This window comes from Colobus angolensis, unplaced genomic scaffold (assembly GCF_000951035.1).
Source record: "Colobus angolensis palliatus isolate OR3802 unplaced genomic scaffold, Cang.pa_1.0 Scaffold10, whole genome shotgun sequence".
Classification (NCBI taxonomy): Eukaryota; Metazoa; Chordata; class Mammalia; order Primates; family Cercopithecidae; genus Colobus; species Colobus angolensis.
In genome coordinates this window covers 598,914-617,170 of record NW_012110919.1, presented here as the reverse complement: position 1 = coordinate 617,170, position 18,257 = coordinate 598,914, and the positions used below count along the sequence as shown (strand labels likewise).

The 18,257-nt window shown below is 36.3% G+C and overlaps 1 protein-coding gene across 1 annotated transcript in view; it reads left to right on the top strand.

Annotated features, from left to right (window-relative positions):
• ATP2B1 (ATPase, Ca++ transporting, plasma membrane 1) overlaps positions 1–9,780 on the top strand; it is a 117,929-nt gene extending 108,149 nt beyond the window's left edge. Inside the window, exon 22 of the mRNA XM_011933534.1 lies at positions 6,547–9,780. Coding sequence (XP_011788924.1) covers positions 6,547–6,858 — 312 coding nt within the window. The 3' untranslated portion in view covers positions 6,859–9,780. The remainder of the gene's footprint in view (positions 1–6,546) is intronic.
• The last annotated feature ends 8,477 nt before the right edge of the window (positions 9,781–18,257 follow it).

The following is an 18,257-nucleotide window of genomic DNA, read 5'->3' as shown; positions in this document are numbered from 1 at the left end:
GGAAAGTATACTATTGATTAATTGTTGAACCAATAAATATTGTAATTTTCAATAATTGACTAAAATAACATTTTCTTTTAGGTTTTTAGTAAATAGCAAACTTTGTAAAGGCCTTATAAGCTATAAATATTACTGAGAATTCATGGTGCATTCTCGAATATGTTGGAGGCATTAAAGATGTAAACCCAACCTCATCCCAAAAATTTACGGCGATACCTAAGGTTAGCCTTGAAGTAGACAGAGACCTATCTTCTCCCTTTGGTCTCCAGCCAGCAAAGTACTAGAGGAACCTTGAGAAGCTGCAGAGAGGATGAATTAAGGGAGAAAACAGTGCAGACTTTCTACTTAATGCCTGTTTGTTCCCTATTTAGTTAAGTATATTTTTATTTGATATTTTTAAAAATGTGGTGAAACAGGCACAGTAAGAACTATCCCTGTTTTACAGGTATGAAAACTGCCTTAGAGTTTAAATAACTTGTCTATGAAGTGCACACAAGTGTTTCAAGTGACCCTCTAACATTAAGATATTAAAATTACATACAGGGACAGCTAAAACTCTTCCTTTTAAAAATTACTTACCTGAATAAAATGGTAACCATAAATTGCCTGGCCTTACGCCTGGTACAGTAAAAATGCCTCTTCCTCCCTGTATCTATGGCTTTCAAACTATGCCTCTCTCTCTAGAGCTCCTTACCACCTAGCCTTAGAAGATAAATGTTCTATAAGCCTTTATGGAAGGCCTACCATATGTCAGAACTATGCTGGAACCTCTAGAACCTGCAGTCTAGTAGAGGACAAAAACAAATAGTTAGAAATTTCTACACAGTAGTAAAACACAAACTGTCATAACAGGGTCCTTAGCCTACCCTGGAAAGTCAAGAAAAATTGCCTGAAGGAGATGACTCCCAAGATGACCCTTGATAGAATTTACCAGATGAGGCCTCAGTGATTATAATCTGGTACTAAAAGAGGAATAAACTAAGGGATTGATGATAGTCTGGTACTGAAAGAGTAATAAACTAAGGAAAGCTGAAATGGAAGTAAGCATCTATTTATACCCCACAAGAAGGAGCCAAACTCAGACTTTATCCTGATAGACTCCCTTCCCTCAAAATTTTAAATTTGAAAAATTCAAACCTACAGACATGTTGAAAAATTAATACATGAAAATCTTTCACTTGGATTTACCACTTAATATTTTATGACACTATTTTATCTGTATATTAGTATAACTTTTTTTCTGAGCCATTTGAAAACGGCAGATACCCACGGCGTTTTATACTTCAGCACGAAGTTTACATACTTCAGCATGTACCTAAGAATTCCCATATATAATCATACTTTATTATCCAAGAAATTTAACGTTGATACCATATTATCTAACAGACAGTATTCAGATTTCTCTGGTTGCCTCCAGAATTTTTTTTATAACATTTTTAATCCAAAATAATTACTGACAGTATGTGTGTTATGAGTCTGGTCTCCAACCTGGATTCATTGCTTGCCTTTATGTTTTATGACATTGACTTTTGAAAAATCCAGGTGAATTGTCTTATGAAGGGTTCTACATTCCAGATTTGTCTGATTGAGTCCTACTGGTTAGCTTCATATTACACTTTTTTGGCAAGTTTATCTCATAGGTGATGTGTATCCTATTCATTTTTATTTACCAATATTTTAAGTAATTGTTTTTTTCATTTGGAGGGATATCAGATGACTTTAGGTATACTAATATTTCTCAGTCTGAATGTGTTCCAAGCTTTATATTAAAGATCAAAGCAATCATAAACTGTCTTAAGACAGACAGGCAGACACATATACACACACACCTCTGCACATCCACCCCAGGCTCTTTTTTTCTGATGCACTGTTCATACGAAATCTCTTGAGTTTCTGAGCCCATGTGGCTAGGGGAGCAGATACTTCAGGGAAGTAAAGGTGCATTTAAGAGAGTAGCAAAGGAAGGTTTGTAGTTGTTGCTTTATCAAGGTTTGAGATGTTTACTTCTTCATTCTATGTCCTATGTTCTTGGAGTTATCCAGGGACTAAATCATATCTTGTTAATACAGTTGTCATTATACACCAAGAGTTGCAGTAATTATGTTGCTGTTACCATAAATGTCTTTCAACCTTGTTGGTGGAGCATTGTCTTAGGTGGTACAGAACATCAGCCAATATATAGAATTATGTTAATATATTTAATGAAATGTTTCATTTTATCACTGTGTTTCTGCCCTAATATGGAATAGTTTTAAAACTACCTGTGGGTGTCACATTTCTTTAACCTTTATTGGGTGACCTTGCTTAGCTAAAATAGAAGAAAGAATCGATTTTGACTTTGTCAAATGCTAGACTCAGACATCTCTGAAGAGACCTTTTCCCCTTCATTTATTAGTCAGATCTTCACTCTTACAGGTCTCTAGAGAAAACATTCTGTAGTTTTTTTCTATTTATAAAGTATATCATTCTAACACCAGTTTTTACCATTAGTAGACTTTTTTTTCCTGAGTAAATAACTACACATTCCTGGAAATGAGAAATTGAGAGAAAATTTGGTTTTCTAGGTGGAGGAGGAGCAAACTACAGCTTATGGGCGAAATCTAGCCTGTTGCCTATTTTTGGAAATAAGTTGTTATTGGAATGCAACACTGCCCATTCATTTAAGTATTACCTGTGGCAGATTTTTCACTATAAGGGCAGAGTTGTATAATTGTGACAGACTGTATGACTCATAAAACCTAAAATATTTTACTGTCTGGCACTTCACAGAAAAAGTTTACTATCTAAGACATTACACAGGTGGGTCTCCTTTTGAGATAATTTAATATGCAGGTACCCAACTTTGGAAAAACAATCTAGAATTTTGTTTCTAGTTGCAGAGTATCTTTTACTGTGCCATTGCAATTAGTGCACATAGAAAAGTAATAGTGAAAACAAATTTCAGAAGTGGGCAATTTGTTGTAGAAGGTAGGATTTATTGGCTTATGATTAGTATTTTAGAGCTCTCTTCTGTACAGTATTTTGGGCAGTAAACAATGTTATTTTCTGCTATCAAAAGTTAGGATGGTATTTACAAAAATTGGTTTTGTAGGTACATGATCTTGATTTGTTGTATTTCATATATTGTTTACCTTGATAATCATTTTCAGTTTCTTAAAATTACTTCATGATTATGATAATCACTTCAGTTTTTTTGTTTACCATATATGCTTATGCAGTATTTTTGGGAGTTTTTTTCTCTGTTGAATAATTTACTTTTACAGAATATTTTTGACATAAGAATTACTGAATTTTTCTTAATTCTGATAATTTCGAGGGGGTGTAAGTATGCTCCACAGAGTAGGTTTAAATAGATAATAAATAGGAATTGAATTTTAAAACTGGATAAAATAAATAGACTTGGATTTAACAAAAGCCTGTATTTAAGTTTACTTATATTTCTGCTTAAATCAAATTATTTATGATATTAATATAGTTTCCTTCCTACCTAAAGTATTGTGCACAAAATTCTTTTCCTCACAGCTATTGTACTGTGAGAATTTCACATACAGAAAGTAATAAAGATCAGAGCCAGGTGTAAGCCAGCTCAGTGTCATGCCTTGGATCAAGAGTGCTTTCTTATGTTCTTTGTAAGTAGAAAGTAGAACAAATCTGGTTTGATGATTCCTGGTTAATCTGAGCTTTATTGTATGTATCTCAAGAACTGTTCTTTGAAAATTGAATTGCTTTTGAGCATTGCTGAGCTGGCCTAGTAATGTGCTGAAACTAACTAGTCATGTGGCTTAAATAGATGTGTCAGACAAAGGAAGCGTTAATCTTAATCTTACGGAATGTTTTATTCAAGTGAAGTTGGTGATAAAGTAAATGTTCACATGTTTTTGTCTTCTCTTGACTTCCAAGGAACCTGGAATGGGAGCCCAGAAACCTAGATTTTAAGACTCTTCAGCTCTAATTAGGAGTTCCTTAACAAGTCAGCCACTCATCCTCTCTGTTGCTCAGTTTTATTATTTATGAAGTGGTTAGAAAAAAAAATCTCTAATATTGTTTCAGTAAATTCTTTCAGATAGGAAAAATCTTCGCAGAATTGGAAGTTTTGCTAAGAAGGAATTTAATCTGATTTTGCCTGCCACTGGTGTATGTGTGTAATTGTGTGTGCACATACACTTGTTGCCCTCACCTTTACACTCTGCCCCTCTTAGAGCTTCACTAACTCAAATCTCTAACTTAAGTTTATACCTTTCTTCTGAGCTCTACATATTTTCCAAATTTAACATGTTTAAAAAGTAGATTTATTTCCCCCGATTCTTCACTGCTCACTTTTATACCCAGACTGATTACAAAGAAAGACGGAAAACACACACACACACAGAAAGCTAAACTGTTGTTCTATCTTCAGTATCTGCAGCACCAGCAACTTTATCAAACAAGCAACATCTTCAGGGTTGTCTTGAACAGTTCTCATCACCCGTCAAGTTTACTGGCTGATTCTCTAGTTTGTATTCTCCTCCGTGCCTACAGGCTGCTGATACCAACCAATTTTTTTTTTAAGAAGTTATCCTTTTGCATTTTAAGTTTTACAGTTTGTTATTAGGACAGTCAGGATACTTGCTGAATGTTCACATGCATAAAATGTGAATTTTAAGACCTCACAATAAAACACTGAATGAATTACTATAACGTTATATTTAGCAAGCATTGTTTACATTCCATATGTAGAACACTTTACATCTTAGTAAAGGGGAAGGGGAACAAGAGCAATAAAAGAAATTGAAAAATATTTGCTGCTATTCATCTGTCAAATTAAGGAACTAAAGTACAAGCAATAGAATAGAATAGAATTATGAAAGATGGTAAAGTTGCAAGACTTTATAGAGTAGATGGCTTGCTGCTCCAAGTGTGGATCATGGGCCAGCAGCTTCAGCATCACCTTGGAGGTTGTTAGAAATGCAGGACCTCAGGCCCCTGCTGAATCAGAATCTGCATTTTAACAAGATCCCCAGCTAATTTATATGCACATTAAAGTTCGTGAAGCCCTGGCCTCAATACTTGTGACCTAACACTGTTTTTAGTTTGTAGTGTGCTAACGAATTTAATCTCCCACAACCCCGTAAGGCAAGTACCATTGCTATTTCCCATTTTATAGTTGAAGAAACCTGTTTGACCAAGGTTCCTCGGGTAGTAAGTGGCAGAGCTGGAATTTACACCCAGACATTTTGCTTTTGTATTTCTCAGTTGACTATGCTGTACTCTCTATATAAAGGGCTAAGTGAATATGGACTAAAGCAGCTTACAAATAGGGCTTGGTAAATAAGGAAAGACAACTTGAAGGTGAGATGTGGGTGCATGGCCCTAAACTCTACATCACATTTTTTAAATGCATTCACATGTTCATTTGAATAAATGTATTGATTTATTCATTATTGCTGTCTTATGAGATGAATTTGGTGACTGCATCTTTTTTCTAGAATATCAAAGTGTTACTTCTCTTAACAATGAGTAAAGGATGTCTTTATTAATAAACAGGATTTATTAGAATCAAAGCAAAAGCAAACACTGTATTTGAATTGATACGTTGTAAATGCTCAACTACTTGGATTTTGTCCCTTTTTTTTTCTAAATCTGAATGACGCTTGAGTTAATAGCACTGAATGTCAGTGTGTGCACTGATGTTTTTAAGTTTCATTGCCCATTAACCTTTTTCATTTATACAGCACACTGAGAAGAAAGATGAATTGTTGAGCTATCTATTTAGGGGTGAAAATACTAGAAACCTTTTAACACTTTGTGTCTTCTTGGGAAATTTTTCCCAGAAGAATCCCACAGGATTTGTTTTTGTTTTTGATCTATTCTTTCCAGATAACTGTAATAATTGATTTAAGTTTTAATCTGTTACAGAGAAAAACACTAACACTTTATAGACAAATGATAGACAAATGGCATATACTCAAATATTTATAGCTGTTTAATGGCATTTTATAGACATTTATTTGGGTTTTGTTCTTATTTTTATTTTTAATTAAGGGAGTAGTGGGGTAGATGTGAGTTCATTGTGGCATTCAGCTTATATTTGCTTGGCTTTTTCATGGTCGGTGACACCCTAATTCCTAGCATGATAAATAGTAACCCTTTGTGCTTGATTTGTTTAACTTATTTGAGTTGTTTTCAAAATGCATTATTTTTAATTTCAAAAAAATCAGCTAAGCTTGTGTATGGTTAAGTTTTTGTTTCGTTTTGTTCTGTTTGATTTTGTTCTTTTAGGGAAAAAATCCTATAAAATGGCTATTAAATTTTTAGCCAATGACAATGACAATTTTCTTAATATTACTTGAATTATTTACCTCTTAATTCTTAGAGTATGTGGTTTTGTTGTTCTGTAGTGTCTTACTAAAATATTCATTTTTTTACAGTGTATTGCAAGTTCCACTGCATTACATGCAAATATGATTCACTCATACCTAGCTGTTTGTGGATTCAAACTCATAAATGAACCATTTTCAAGTTGTTAATAGTGTACTGACATCTTTCTGTGTTTTCTGATATTTACAGATTCGAGTGGTGAATGCATTTCGTAGTTCTTTATATGAAGGGTTAGAAAAACCGGAATCAAGAAGTTCGATTCACAACTTTATGACACATCCTGAGTTTAGGATAGAAGATTCAGAGCCTCATATCCCCCTTATTGATGACACTGATGCTGAAGATGATGCTCCTACAAAACGTAACTCCAGTCCTCCACCCTCTCCCAACAAAAATAACAATGCTGTTGACAGTGGAATTCACCTTACAATAGAAATGAACAAGTCTGCTACCTCTTCATCCCCAGGAAGCCCACTACATAGTTTGGAAACATCACTCTGATTGTAAGCTGAATGTTAACACACTAGCTGCATTGTAAAGAAACAAATCGAAACTGGGTCTTTTCACATATTGTGATGGACAAGCTAGTATTCTTGTCTTTGGACTTCAACAGAAGACACACTTGTACGAATGTAGATTTATTTTTTTAAAAAAAAAAAAGCAAAGCTTTCTGCCAGACTGAGGGTGCTTTTTGGGGGGTGGGAGAAATGAACTGACAGATAAACAGTAACTCAGCGTAAGTGACCCGTGGATCATCAGTAGAACCCAAGCATGGTCCTGAACAGTGTATTAGCAGAGCTTTAGTTTATCTCAGTCCTGGATGGGAGAGAGGGAGGAGTAAAACTGGGCAAGACAAAGAGCCCTGGATCGTTGAATTGATACTTTAATTTCTGCTGTTGGCTGTTAATAATTTGGATTATTTATGTTTATAAATGATACAGATCTGTTTACAAGGTTTGTAGATACTTTTTTTGTTCCTGTTCATAGATGGGAAGCTTCCTTATAACTGATGCAGAGAAAAATTAGTCCTTCAAATACTGCTGTATTTTCAGGAAAAAAAAAAAGGGGTGTTTCTATTGAAACTGTACTAAATTTTTGCCTACAATTTACCTTGTTAAATATTGTAGATAAATTGCTAATACTAATAGCCAAATAGATAACACTAATGCTTTGTTTAAAAAAAAATGAAAAAACAAAACAAAACAAAAAAACATGAGCAGTGGTGTTCTAAATGAAGTTATGACATCTGTCCTAATTAGTTTCTTAAATACATTTACTACTTAATGGTTTTGAAGCAACTGTTTAATTTTTAAAATTTTTGAAAACTTGCTAATAACCTTTTGTTCAGAATTTAGTAGATTGTTTAATGCAGGACATCAACTACATAATGAAAGATGCTTGAAATGCTTTTGTTATTTCAGGCAAATCAAATTAAATCAAACTATCAAACTACAAGAGAACCTTAGTCCTTTTTGTTTTTGTCTAAACATGTTAGTTCAGTGATGTCTTGGTGAACTGTGAGTGAACTGTATTGATTTTTCTAATCTTTAGAGACCTTCACACAGCATGAGGGCTGTTGGCATTTTGAAAAAGGTTAATAAGTAGAAGCATACATGTTTTCCTTTTGTTTTTGAAACTTGTTTGTAAACATAAATAAATATGCCCTTTTATTAAATAAATTCATGGCAATGTTTTTTTAAAAGACATTTCAGCTTCTTTTCTCAATTCTACATATACAGTGCATCATTCTGTTCTCTTTGACCACAATTGGAATAAATTTCAAGATGGTAACAGCCCCATGAAGTACCGCTTTAATTCCTTGCTGGTAATCTAATAGAATCAGATTAAGAAAATTAACACAATTTTGCCATTTGACATACTCTTCATTGAATTTGGTTTGTCTAAAATAGTCTCACAGGTAAAAACCATAATAATGACCACCATTGTCTTTGATACATTTATTTTAATTCTTAAGTGGCCAAATAACCGATTAGATAAAATGAGATTACATGAAAATTTAGATGCAATAATTAACCATATGCTAGAATGCCCACCTCTAAGCCAATTGGATTCTTTAGCTCTCTTCTTCTTTCCTTTGTCTACCTTCTTCCCTTTTTTGCCTCTGTCTTTACCCTTTAGAAACTGGCATGTGTTAGGGCCCAGATTTCACCAGATACACAATCCTCAGGCTGACATAAAGTTTACGAGGACTACTACTATAACTGAGAGTGCTGACCCAGCAAAGAAACAAAAGAAACATTTAGTTGATGGTGCTTGATATTTTTGGTGGGTGGGGGAAATCTTTTTCTCACCATTAAATCTTTGCAGTAATCCTCTGCAAGTCTTAGAAACACATTGGCTCTGTCAGCATTTGTAATTGTACATTTATTCATCAGGTATTTATAATGAATCATACTGTAAAAAAGAGGTAGCATGATATGCTGGAAAGCATATTAGACTAGGAGTCAAGATCTGGTTTCTAGTCTTGGTTTTGCCATTAATGTGCTGCATGATCTTGGGAAAATCATTTACCCTAAATAAGGGTGGTGGACTATCTCGAAGAACCCTTTCAACTCTAAAAATTGACCCTATCAACTGGAGAGCCTACAAGGCATAGGGAATAGAGAAAAGGGAAATGTTTTCAGTTTTCTTTTTTATTTTGGTTATGCTTAAATATGAATGTAATTACCAAAAGATTTAGAAGTGCATGTGCTTTGGAGGATTTGTATTGAGCTTTTACAGTATTCATTTTTCAACTCAAGGCAATGGCTTTCTATACCAACTCTAATCCATAAACGGGTCTTATGACATCCATGAAGTAGTAGCAAGACATGCTTAGTGTGTATTTCTCTCTTTGAGACACTGTAATTTCTACCAGAAATTTCCAGAGCATTATGTAAGTAGAAAAAAATGCAAGCAAGCTGTTAAAGATCTTGGATCCCATTATAAAGTATGTATAGTTGAAATCTGTAATTCAATCACTTTTTCTCTTTTATCCTCTAACCAAAAAATTGTTTAATTTTGCATCCCAAATGTTTTTAATCTTTGTATATTTTTTAAAAATCCTTTTCTCCTCATCATTGCCTTTTTTGTGGTTGTAAATAGACTTACTTGCACTTTGAAGATGAGTTACTCCTTGTCATCTTACAAATATGTGATATGGTAATTTTCATAACAGATGTCAGTTTTGAACCAAGAATTGGTGATTTGTTTATAAGAAAAAAACTGGCTTCATTTCTGTGAAATTGCTCTTTGAAAATTTCTTTTTACACGTGTAAGCCAACTGAGATACCGTGATGGTGTTGATTTCTTTCAATGATGCTTACCATCTATTTTAGCCACTGAGCCTTTTATTATTTGTCTATTTGTAAAGTTTATTTGTCTTAACTCATTTAATAAATATACTGTTTATCTGTTTCTGAATGGGGACTGAACTTTTTGGATATTGATATTGGAAAATATTTTGGAATTTTTTCTACTTTAAATTTTAGAAATCTAATTGAAAATTCTATAATGTACTTGAAATGTTATGGTTGTGTTACAGTGAATCACTCTTCTAATAATATGCATGATCTTGCCTCTAAAATGAGAGTGGGTACATTGTCCCTACTCTCCTACCCACTGTCCTCAACCCTTATAAGCACAATAGATCATTTCTGCAGTCTGTGGGAATGTAATCTGCTGGTTTTAGTACAGATTAGTTTTTCACATTAGCTGTTAAGAGCTTGTTTTTATCTCATTTTCCATACTTGTCAATACCAGTTATCTGAACTCTATGGGAGAAATTAATGAAATTACCATTAGTTGTTTTTATAATAAATTATTAATATAAACTAGCAACGTTGAAATACTGAGTAAACTTTACATGATGATGAATACCATATTTTTCAGTTAGTATAAATCATTAGTAAATTATCGAGTATACTTGAGTACCATATTTGTGACATGAAAGATATTTTCCATTTTGTCAAATTGGGTTTATATAATGTATTAGACTTGAATTTTGAATTCAGTTCTCTTTGTAAAAATTAGCTGAGAAAGAAAGGGGAGTTTAAGCCTTTGCATGTTGACATTGTTCCTTCCCCATGCCTTCAAGATTGTGTCTTATTGCAGCTGCCTTCTTTCTTTAACCTGTGGTACTCTAAGACTCTTATACTCAAACCCCCATCAACTTTTATCTTTTTTAATTAGTCTGTTAACATTCATTTGTAGACCAAAATAAAAGATACTCTTGGCCGGGCGCGGTGGCTCAAGCCTGTAATCCCAGCACTTTGGGAGGCTGAGACGGGTGGATCACGAGGTCAGGAGATCGAGACCATCCTGGCTAACACGGTGAAACCCCGTCTCTACTAAAAATATACAAAAAAACTAGCCGGGCGAGGTGGCGGGCGCCTGTAGTCCCAGCTACTCGGGAGGCTGAGGCCGGAGAATGGCGTGAACCTGGGAGGCGGAGCTTGCAGTGAGCTGAGATCCGGCCACTGCACTCCAGCCCGGGAGACAGAGCGAGACTCCGTCTCCAAAAAAAAAAAAAAAAAAGATACTCTTAATAGCGTAATTACACCACCTCACTAAAAATCTGAAAAATAATCTTTCTTTTAGAATAAGTGTTTTTATACCATAAAGACTGTTTCATGTGGTCAGAAAACTGGTAGTTGTGTTTCTGTACTTTTCTCATCAGTATGTGTCACAAAGGAAACAACCAGACCAGGCACTGTGGCTCATGCCTGTAATCCTAGCGCTTGGGGAGGCCAAGGCTGGACAATCATTTGAGACCATCCTGAGCAACAAAGCTAGATCCCCCTCCCAACAAAAATAAAAATAAAAAATTATCTAGTGGTGGTACCTGCAGGTAGTCGTAGCTACCAGAGTGGCTGAGGTGAGAGGATCTCTTGAACCCAAGAGATTGAGGCTGCAGTGAGCTGTGATCACACCACTGCACTCTAGCCTGGGCAAGAGTGAGACCCTGTCTCAAAGAAGAAAAGGAAATTCGCTTTATGCAAATAGTTTCTTTTTCAACCAACTGATAGCTTTACCCCTTAAACTCACCATTGAGTTTGCTTTTATGCTTTACATCTAAGAACTGTTGATAACATTTTTCCTACTAAAGTATTTCAATAGCATGTTAAATCTGTATTCTGTTAGTTTAAGGTATCATTGTCGAACAGCATAATAATTGTTCCAAAGTAGGGAATCAAAGTTAAGAAAATGTGTGTGTGTGCTTACGCAGAATCAGTCTCTGGCACAACTTCCTTAACCACACTACATCCTAGGAAAACAAGTTCCCAAATCAGTAACACATAGTCTGGGTTTGGGTTCAGTGCAGGGAATCCCTAGGATTAAGGATTCATTTTTTCCAAATACATTTTCAGATCATTAGTTATAAGCACTGATACTTTTGTTAGCTATTAGGGACATGTCACAATGTAAATTAGTATTTATGGAGTACTTGGTATGTACTAAGCACTTTACATGGATTATGTAAGCAACCTGCTAAACAGTCTGCCATTTTGCAGCAGGGAAATAGGCTTAAAGAGTCCAGGTAACTTGCTGTAGGTCACATGGCTAGGTAGTAGAGCTGGGATTCACACTTGAGACAGACCATTTCAAGAGGCCAAACCAGTAGCCACTGGTCTTTACTGCAGGACTAGCATCTTGTTAACCTGAATCAGGGCCCAAATTTTTGAACAGTTAAAATTTTCTGCTTAACTCTTAAGCGTTTCCATTATTGGACTTTTCTGGTATCAGATGCTTCCGAGAAGATCTTAAGATTCTCTTCACAGCCTTCCTGGAGAATAGCTCAAAAGACTGAGGCAAAATCATCTATTAAGATGTATAATCCAAGCTTTCCTCATGATCAGACCTCCTCTAGCCAGAGTCAAAGATAAACTCGGTAGAATGGTGCTTTTAATAGCACATTTTGAATAGAGAATTTCATTATTTAGTGCTTTTAAGATGGGTATGTTTATTCAAAGTCTTAGAGATATCCCAATAATTTAACCTGTTGCTTTGTTTCCTAGTTTGGAATGAAAATAAATATAACATTAGTGAGACAATCTGCATGTCTGCATTTTTTGGTTTTGAAACTTGTGAGACTAAAGAATAGGGTGTTTTACTTTCAATTAACTTTTTATTTTGTGAAGAATTATTTTGTCCTTAAACAATATTTTTCTTTTTTTTTTTTGAGATGGAGTCTCACTCTGCCGCCAAGCTAGAGTGCAGTGGCATAATAGCTCACTGCAATCTCCTCCTCCTGGGTTCAAGCAATTCCCCTACCTCAGTTTCCCAAGTAGCTGGGACTACAAGTGTGCACTACCATGCCTGGCTAATTTTTTGTATTTTAGTAAAGACAGGGTTTCACCATGTTGGCCAGGATGGTCTCTATCTCCTGACCTCTCCGCCCACCTCGGCCTCCCAAAATGCTGGGATTACAGGCATGAGCCACCACACCTGGCCAATGAAAATTCTTAATGCTGTAATATTGAGCCCTGTTGCACATGGGATTTTAAATGATCCGTTTTTAAAATTAGAAAATTGTAGCCATTTTTAAACTACTGTCTTGATACCATTTTATATTAATATTATTTGCTTTATAAATGGTTCCCCTTGGTCTGTAAAAATTAGGTGCTAATGTTTATAATCTTAAAGATATCTTTGTTAAGAAAAGGTATCTTAAAACATTTTCCTGGAGCGGAGGTGGGCAAAGTGGTGATTTGGGAAGGTTTTGGGTGTGTCGGGTGGATTTGTGATTGATGAGACTGAGGGTAGGGATATAAACAGAACAGTTAAAACATTGAGTTGTACAGGCCTGGGGTACAGAGGGAATAGACTAGGATAGTAACAGCAAAATTAAAGAGAACAGAAAAGAATGTGCACTTGAAAGCATAGAGGAAATATTTGTAGCAAAACAGGAAACCTAGTTGATGGCATTTCAAGGCATTGTCTACTTTTGGATTTGTTAGCTACTTATGTGTAGAATGAAAGAACATTTAATTAGGTGACCCCTTAATTGGCGAATGATTGGATTAACTGTAAGTCTGGCGGTAGTTTTAAAGCATTGTTTGCAGATCTGTCTTGTTCATGTCTTTCAGATTTTCTGTGAAGCAGTTGTTTCAATAAGGAAGTAGAAGGAAAGCTCGTCACTGTCTTGGGCAGCATTAAGCTGGGAAGGGTTGAGAATAAACTAGATGACAAAATCAGGAGTCAAACTGATAAGTGATGAGGTGACTAAAACAATAGTTTAATATAGATAGATGTAAAATCCTACTCTTAGGGACCTAAAGTCAGAAACAAAATGACAAGAGAAGGCAGATGCCTCCTTAAATGTGGGAAAACTATAGGTTTGGTTGACAGAATGGAAAAGGTGCATTCTAGAGTCCAGAATCCTGGCCTTGAGGGACATACGAAGGTTTGGAATAAATGCAATGAGGAATGTTCCTGAAAAGAGTAAGAGACAAAGGCTAGTTTGAGCATCAGTGAGGAAAACCAGGATATGAGTATACATTTTGGTCACCAACAAGACAGATACACTAAAGCTGAGAACAGGTATGAAGTTGAAGGTGGCTCAGGTTTAGGTACCAAGGTAACATAACCTAAAGAAAGCAAAGCCATTCAGGTCAGTCACAGCAGGAGCGAGGTGGCCAACTCGAGCAAATACCTCCAAGAAGCTATGAATGGCTCTTCATTTGCTCCTTAACAACTCTAACCTCACATAGTTGTCACTTGCCTCTCTTTTTCCATTGCTATGAGTACATTATGTGCTCATGTGTTCGCCCTGGCCCTGTAAATTCCTCGAGGCCCCTTTTGTACTTATATCTCTTCACAGTGCTTGCACCACCCTGCCTCTCCTTCCTCAACACAACAGACGTGTAAAAGAAAGTGCTGTTTATTTTCTGAGGAAAATCACTTCTCTGGGAGAGGGCGTTAAGGCTCAAAGAGTGAATCTCTGAGGCAGTATTTTTTCTTAGCAGTTCACCAGAACTGAGTTCTAAATGGTTCCAACTCTTAAACCAACTTTTAATATCTTGAGTCCTCAGTTTCCTCAACAGGAGTATGAGTATTGCAGTTTCTGCCCTGCTTTAGAAGTTGAGATGAACTTGAAAATGTGAAAGCACTTTTAACAATTATAAAGCACGGTAAGCCTATTGACTGAGCAGCTGAAACCTGTGAAGAACTGTTCCTGCCTCCTCTAAGAAATTTGGCTTAAATAAAAAATTTCAGAGTTGAAAAAGACCCTTACGTCCTGACTGGGTCACAAATACCCAGGCATTATAAAGGTTACCCTAGAGATTCATCTCATTAGAATAATAGTGTTTGCATCCATTTCAATTTTTTCTGTTTTTAGTCAATTTTCCCTTGTAAAAAGAAGCAGCTTGCTTTCCTCTGGGTGGTAAATAAATGAGGGTGCTAGTGATCCAGTCATACAGTTTTTTATTATTTATTATTTAGCTGAACACTAGAGCTGCTCTGATGGTTTGAGACCATTACCAAGTTTAATTGCTCTTTTTGTTCCCAGTCATATCTTTATTCCCATAATAAACCATAGAATAGATCAGTACTTTCCAAACTTGCTGTACATTGGCGTCACTTGGGAGTACTTTAAAACATACTGGTGCCAGGCTCCCAGCTCAAGCATTGTAGTCTAGGGTGTGGCCTGAGTGAGCACTGACACTTAAAAAATTCCCAAATGATTCTAATATGCAGCCACACTTTGGGAACTACTGAGTAAAACAGAGGGAAGCATTGAGAACCACAATAATGAAATGCAAGAAGTTAATGAGCATAAAAGAGAAAGTATATAGGTGAGTATATTAAACTTAGATTTTTGTTCTTTTTAGGTTACAGTCCTAGCTCACTGCAGCCTCGAACTTCTGAGCTCAGGTGTTCCTCCTGCCTGAGCCTCCTGAGTAGCTAGGACTATAGGGGCATGCCACCACACCCAGCCAACTCTTTTTTTTTTTACTTTTTGTAGAGAGGGAGTCTCACTATGTTGCCTAGACTGTTCTCAAACTCCTGGCCTCAAACAATCCTCTCATCTCAGCCTCCTGAAGTCTGGGATTACAAGTGAGCTGCTATGCCCAGCCAAGCTTAATTTTTTGTTTTTTTGTTTGTTTGTTTTTGTTTACTGTTACTAAAAACCTGAATTCTTGGTGGAAGTTTACTTATACCAGGTTGAAAACGTCTTTATCTCATTTTTTAAAATGTTCCACCATGTTGTCCAGGCTGGTCTTGAATTCCTGAACTCACACAATCTGCCCACCTCAGCCTCCCAAAGTGCTAGGATTACAGGTGTGAGCCACTATGCCCGGCCCAGGTAGCTCTTAATTACAGCGGGATGGTAGGCTTGCATACCAAGTCTATCCCTGGTAAACTGGGACATATGGGCACCCCACTAGGATGTTCTATGTTCTTGAAGGACAGTTGTAGAAACTGGAGATGTTGAGCAAGGAAGAGAAGATGGGAATGGAGTTTGGGGGCTGAGGGACTTGCAAGCTGCCTTTATATATCTGAAAATCTGCGAAGAACTGGTTTGATAGGATTTTTAAAGATTTTTTTTTTTTTTGAGATGAAGTCTTGCTCTTGTCCCTCAGGCGGAGTACAATGGCACGATCTCGGCTCACTGCAACCTCCGCCTCTCGGGTTCAAGCGATTCTCCTCCCTCAGCCTCCCAAGTAGCTGGGATTATAGGCACCTGCCACCACGCCCGGCTAATTTTTGTAGTTTTAGTAGAGACGGGGTTTCACCATGTTGACCAGGATGGTCTCGAACTTCTGACCTCAGGTGATCCGTCCGCCTTGGCCTCACAAAGTGCTGGGATTACAGGCGTGAGAAACTGCACGTGGCCAGGATTTTAAAACTTAAGAGTGACTGGACCAAGTCATTTCTGGTATACCATTTCAGATACAGCGAAATGGTCATGAGTTGGGTGGTTGAACAATTTTGGATTCAAATCCCAGATGATACTAACTAGCTGTGTGGTCACAGGCAACTTTAACTTCTTTATTACAAGAGAGGGGTAGAGTTATAATGACTGACTGAGGTAAAATATAAAAGCAAGTGACCCAGAATAGGGGCTTAATAAGTCAGTTTGTGCACTATAACTATAATTGGATATGGTACAGGCCAGTTGGGTATGCTATGGGATCTTTTAGGGGTTAACTGGATGGCTGGAGCCAATATTTTTTGACCAATTTGACTTAGAAATTGTTCTTAGAGACAACAACAAAAAATCAACTAGTAATTTTTCCCAGGCACAAGGTGATTTTATATAAACATCTAATTTTAAAGATGTATGCTCTTAAATATAAATACTTTAAATATTCATCATAAAATCTGACATTTTCCTGCCAAGTGATACATGCTGTTTACTTTCAACTGTGCCAAAAAGTACAATATATTAGAAATAAACTTTAAAAAGGCATACTGCCTGATTTTGAAGCTGTATCTATAAATATAGGCTAGATGGCTTTGGTCACAGGCAGGCAGATCACCTGAAGTCAGGAGTTCAAGACCAGCCTGGACAACATGGTGAAACCCCGTCTCTACTAAAAATACAAAAATTAGCCAGCCATGATGGCACGCACCTGTAATCCCAGCCACTCGAGAGGCTGAGGCAGGAGAATCGCTTGAACCTGCGAGGCAGAGGTTGCAGGGGGCCCTAGTACAATGAGGGGGGCGAAGTGAATCAGGTATTGTAAACTGGTAGCATGTGAGCTCTATCTAATCCATAGATGTACTTGGCTTGGCCAGAAATGGTAATGACTCACAAGGTTTTTGTTTGTTTTATTTTATGTTTTTCATTGTTTGCCTACATTGAAAATTGGATTTCACCAAAAGCATCCACATGTTTTGGCATCTGGCAGCATTAGGCCTTCATTCCCATATGGTAACAATAACCTAGTGCTTTTCCTACCCTCCAGTTTGCCACTGTCCCCAGCACTCCCTCTGGTCTCTGTGCCACTGTCATTTATCAGTATTGGTGGCCATTTATTATTGTTTCAGTAATGGTAGAACTAAGAGGAAAGTGAAATATTTTTTTGCTATCAAGTGTGAAATAAGGAAACATTTATAAGGATTTACTTTAAAGAGAAATTCTCGTCACTCTGGTCATCTTCACTCATATTTTACCTGCCTGTCCCCATAGGCATTTATGTGGAAACTGTAACGTCTTGTAAAATTTTAGAGCCATAAGGAACCAGCACTTTGGACCAGACAGTCATACTTTTCCTGGTATAGATGAACGAGTTAAGACTAATCATGCCTTTCCTGGTATAGATGAGTGAGTTAAGATTTCTGAGAAATTATGACTTGCCCAAGATCCTAGTTAAAAATAAAGTTAGGGCTGAATCTAGATGTAGAATGTTGTCTTTATATTAGATATTTAGAACTTTTATTTTTTACCTTTATTTTTAAATAATGGAAATTAGTATAAATTCTCTTTAGAGTAAACAAACCTTCCAACAACTCTCCCCTCCACAAAATATATATGTAACTCATGGCTTTCTAAAAGTAGATTTTTAGCACTTTCTGACAATTTCAAGAAACTTTTTAGCTTAATAAGCTTTAGTTTTGCCACAGTGTTTGTAGCAAATTTATTTAAAGAGACCATGTGAAAAGTATTGAATTTTGTGTTACTGGTTTTCCTTTTCTCAAAACTGAAGAACCTGAGCAGATCTTGTCCATTGAAAGCCACACAACCCTTGACCCTTGGATCTGGAGATTTCTGGAAGTCGTAAATTTGGTTTGGTCTATCAGGAAAAGACTTCGCAGTGGCTCTCAATTGCCTGTGGAACTGGAAAACCCACAAATAATAGATTCACTTTTATAGATAATTTCAGTCTTCTCCAAAATTACTTAATGCAAATAACAAATGAACAAATTATTTTGTTTTTGTGCTTTTTTTC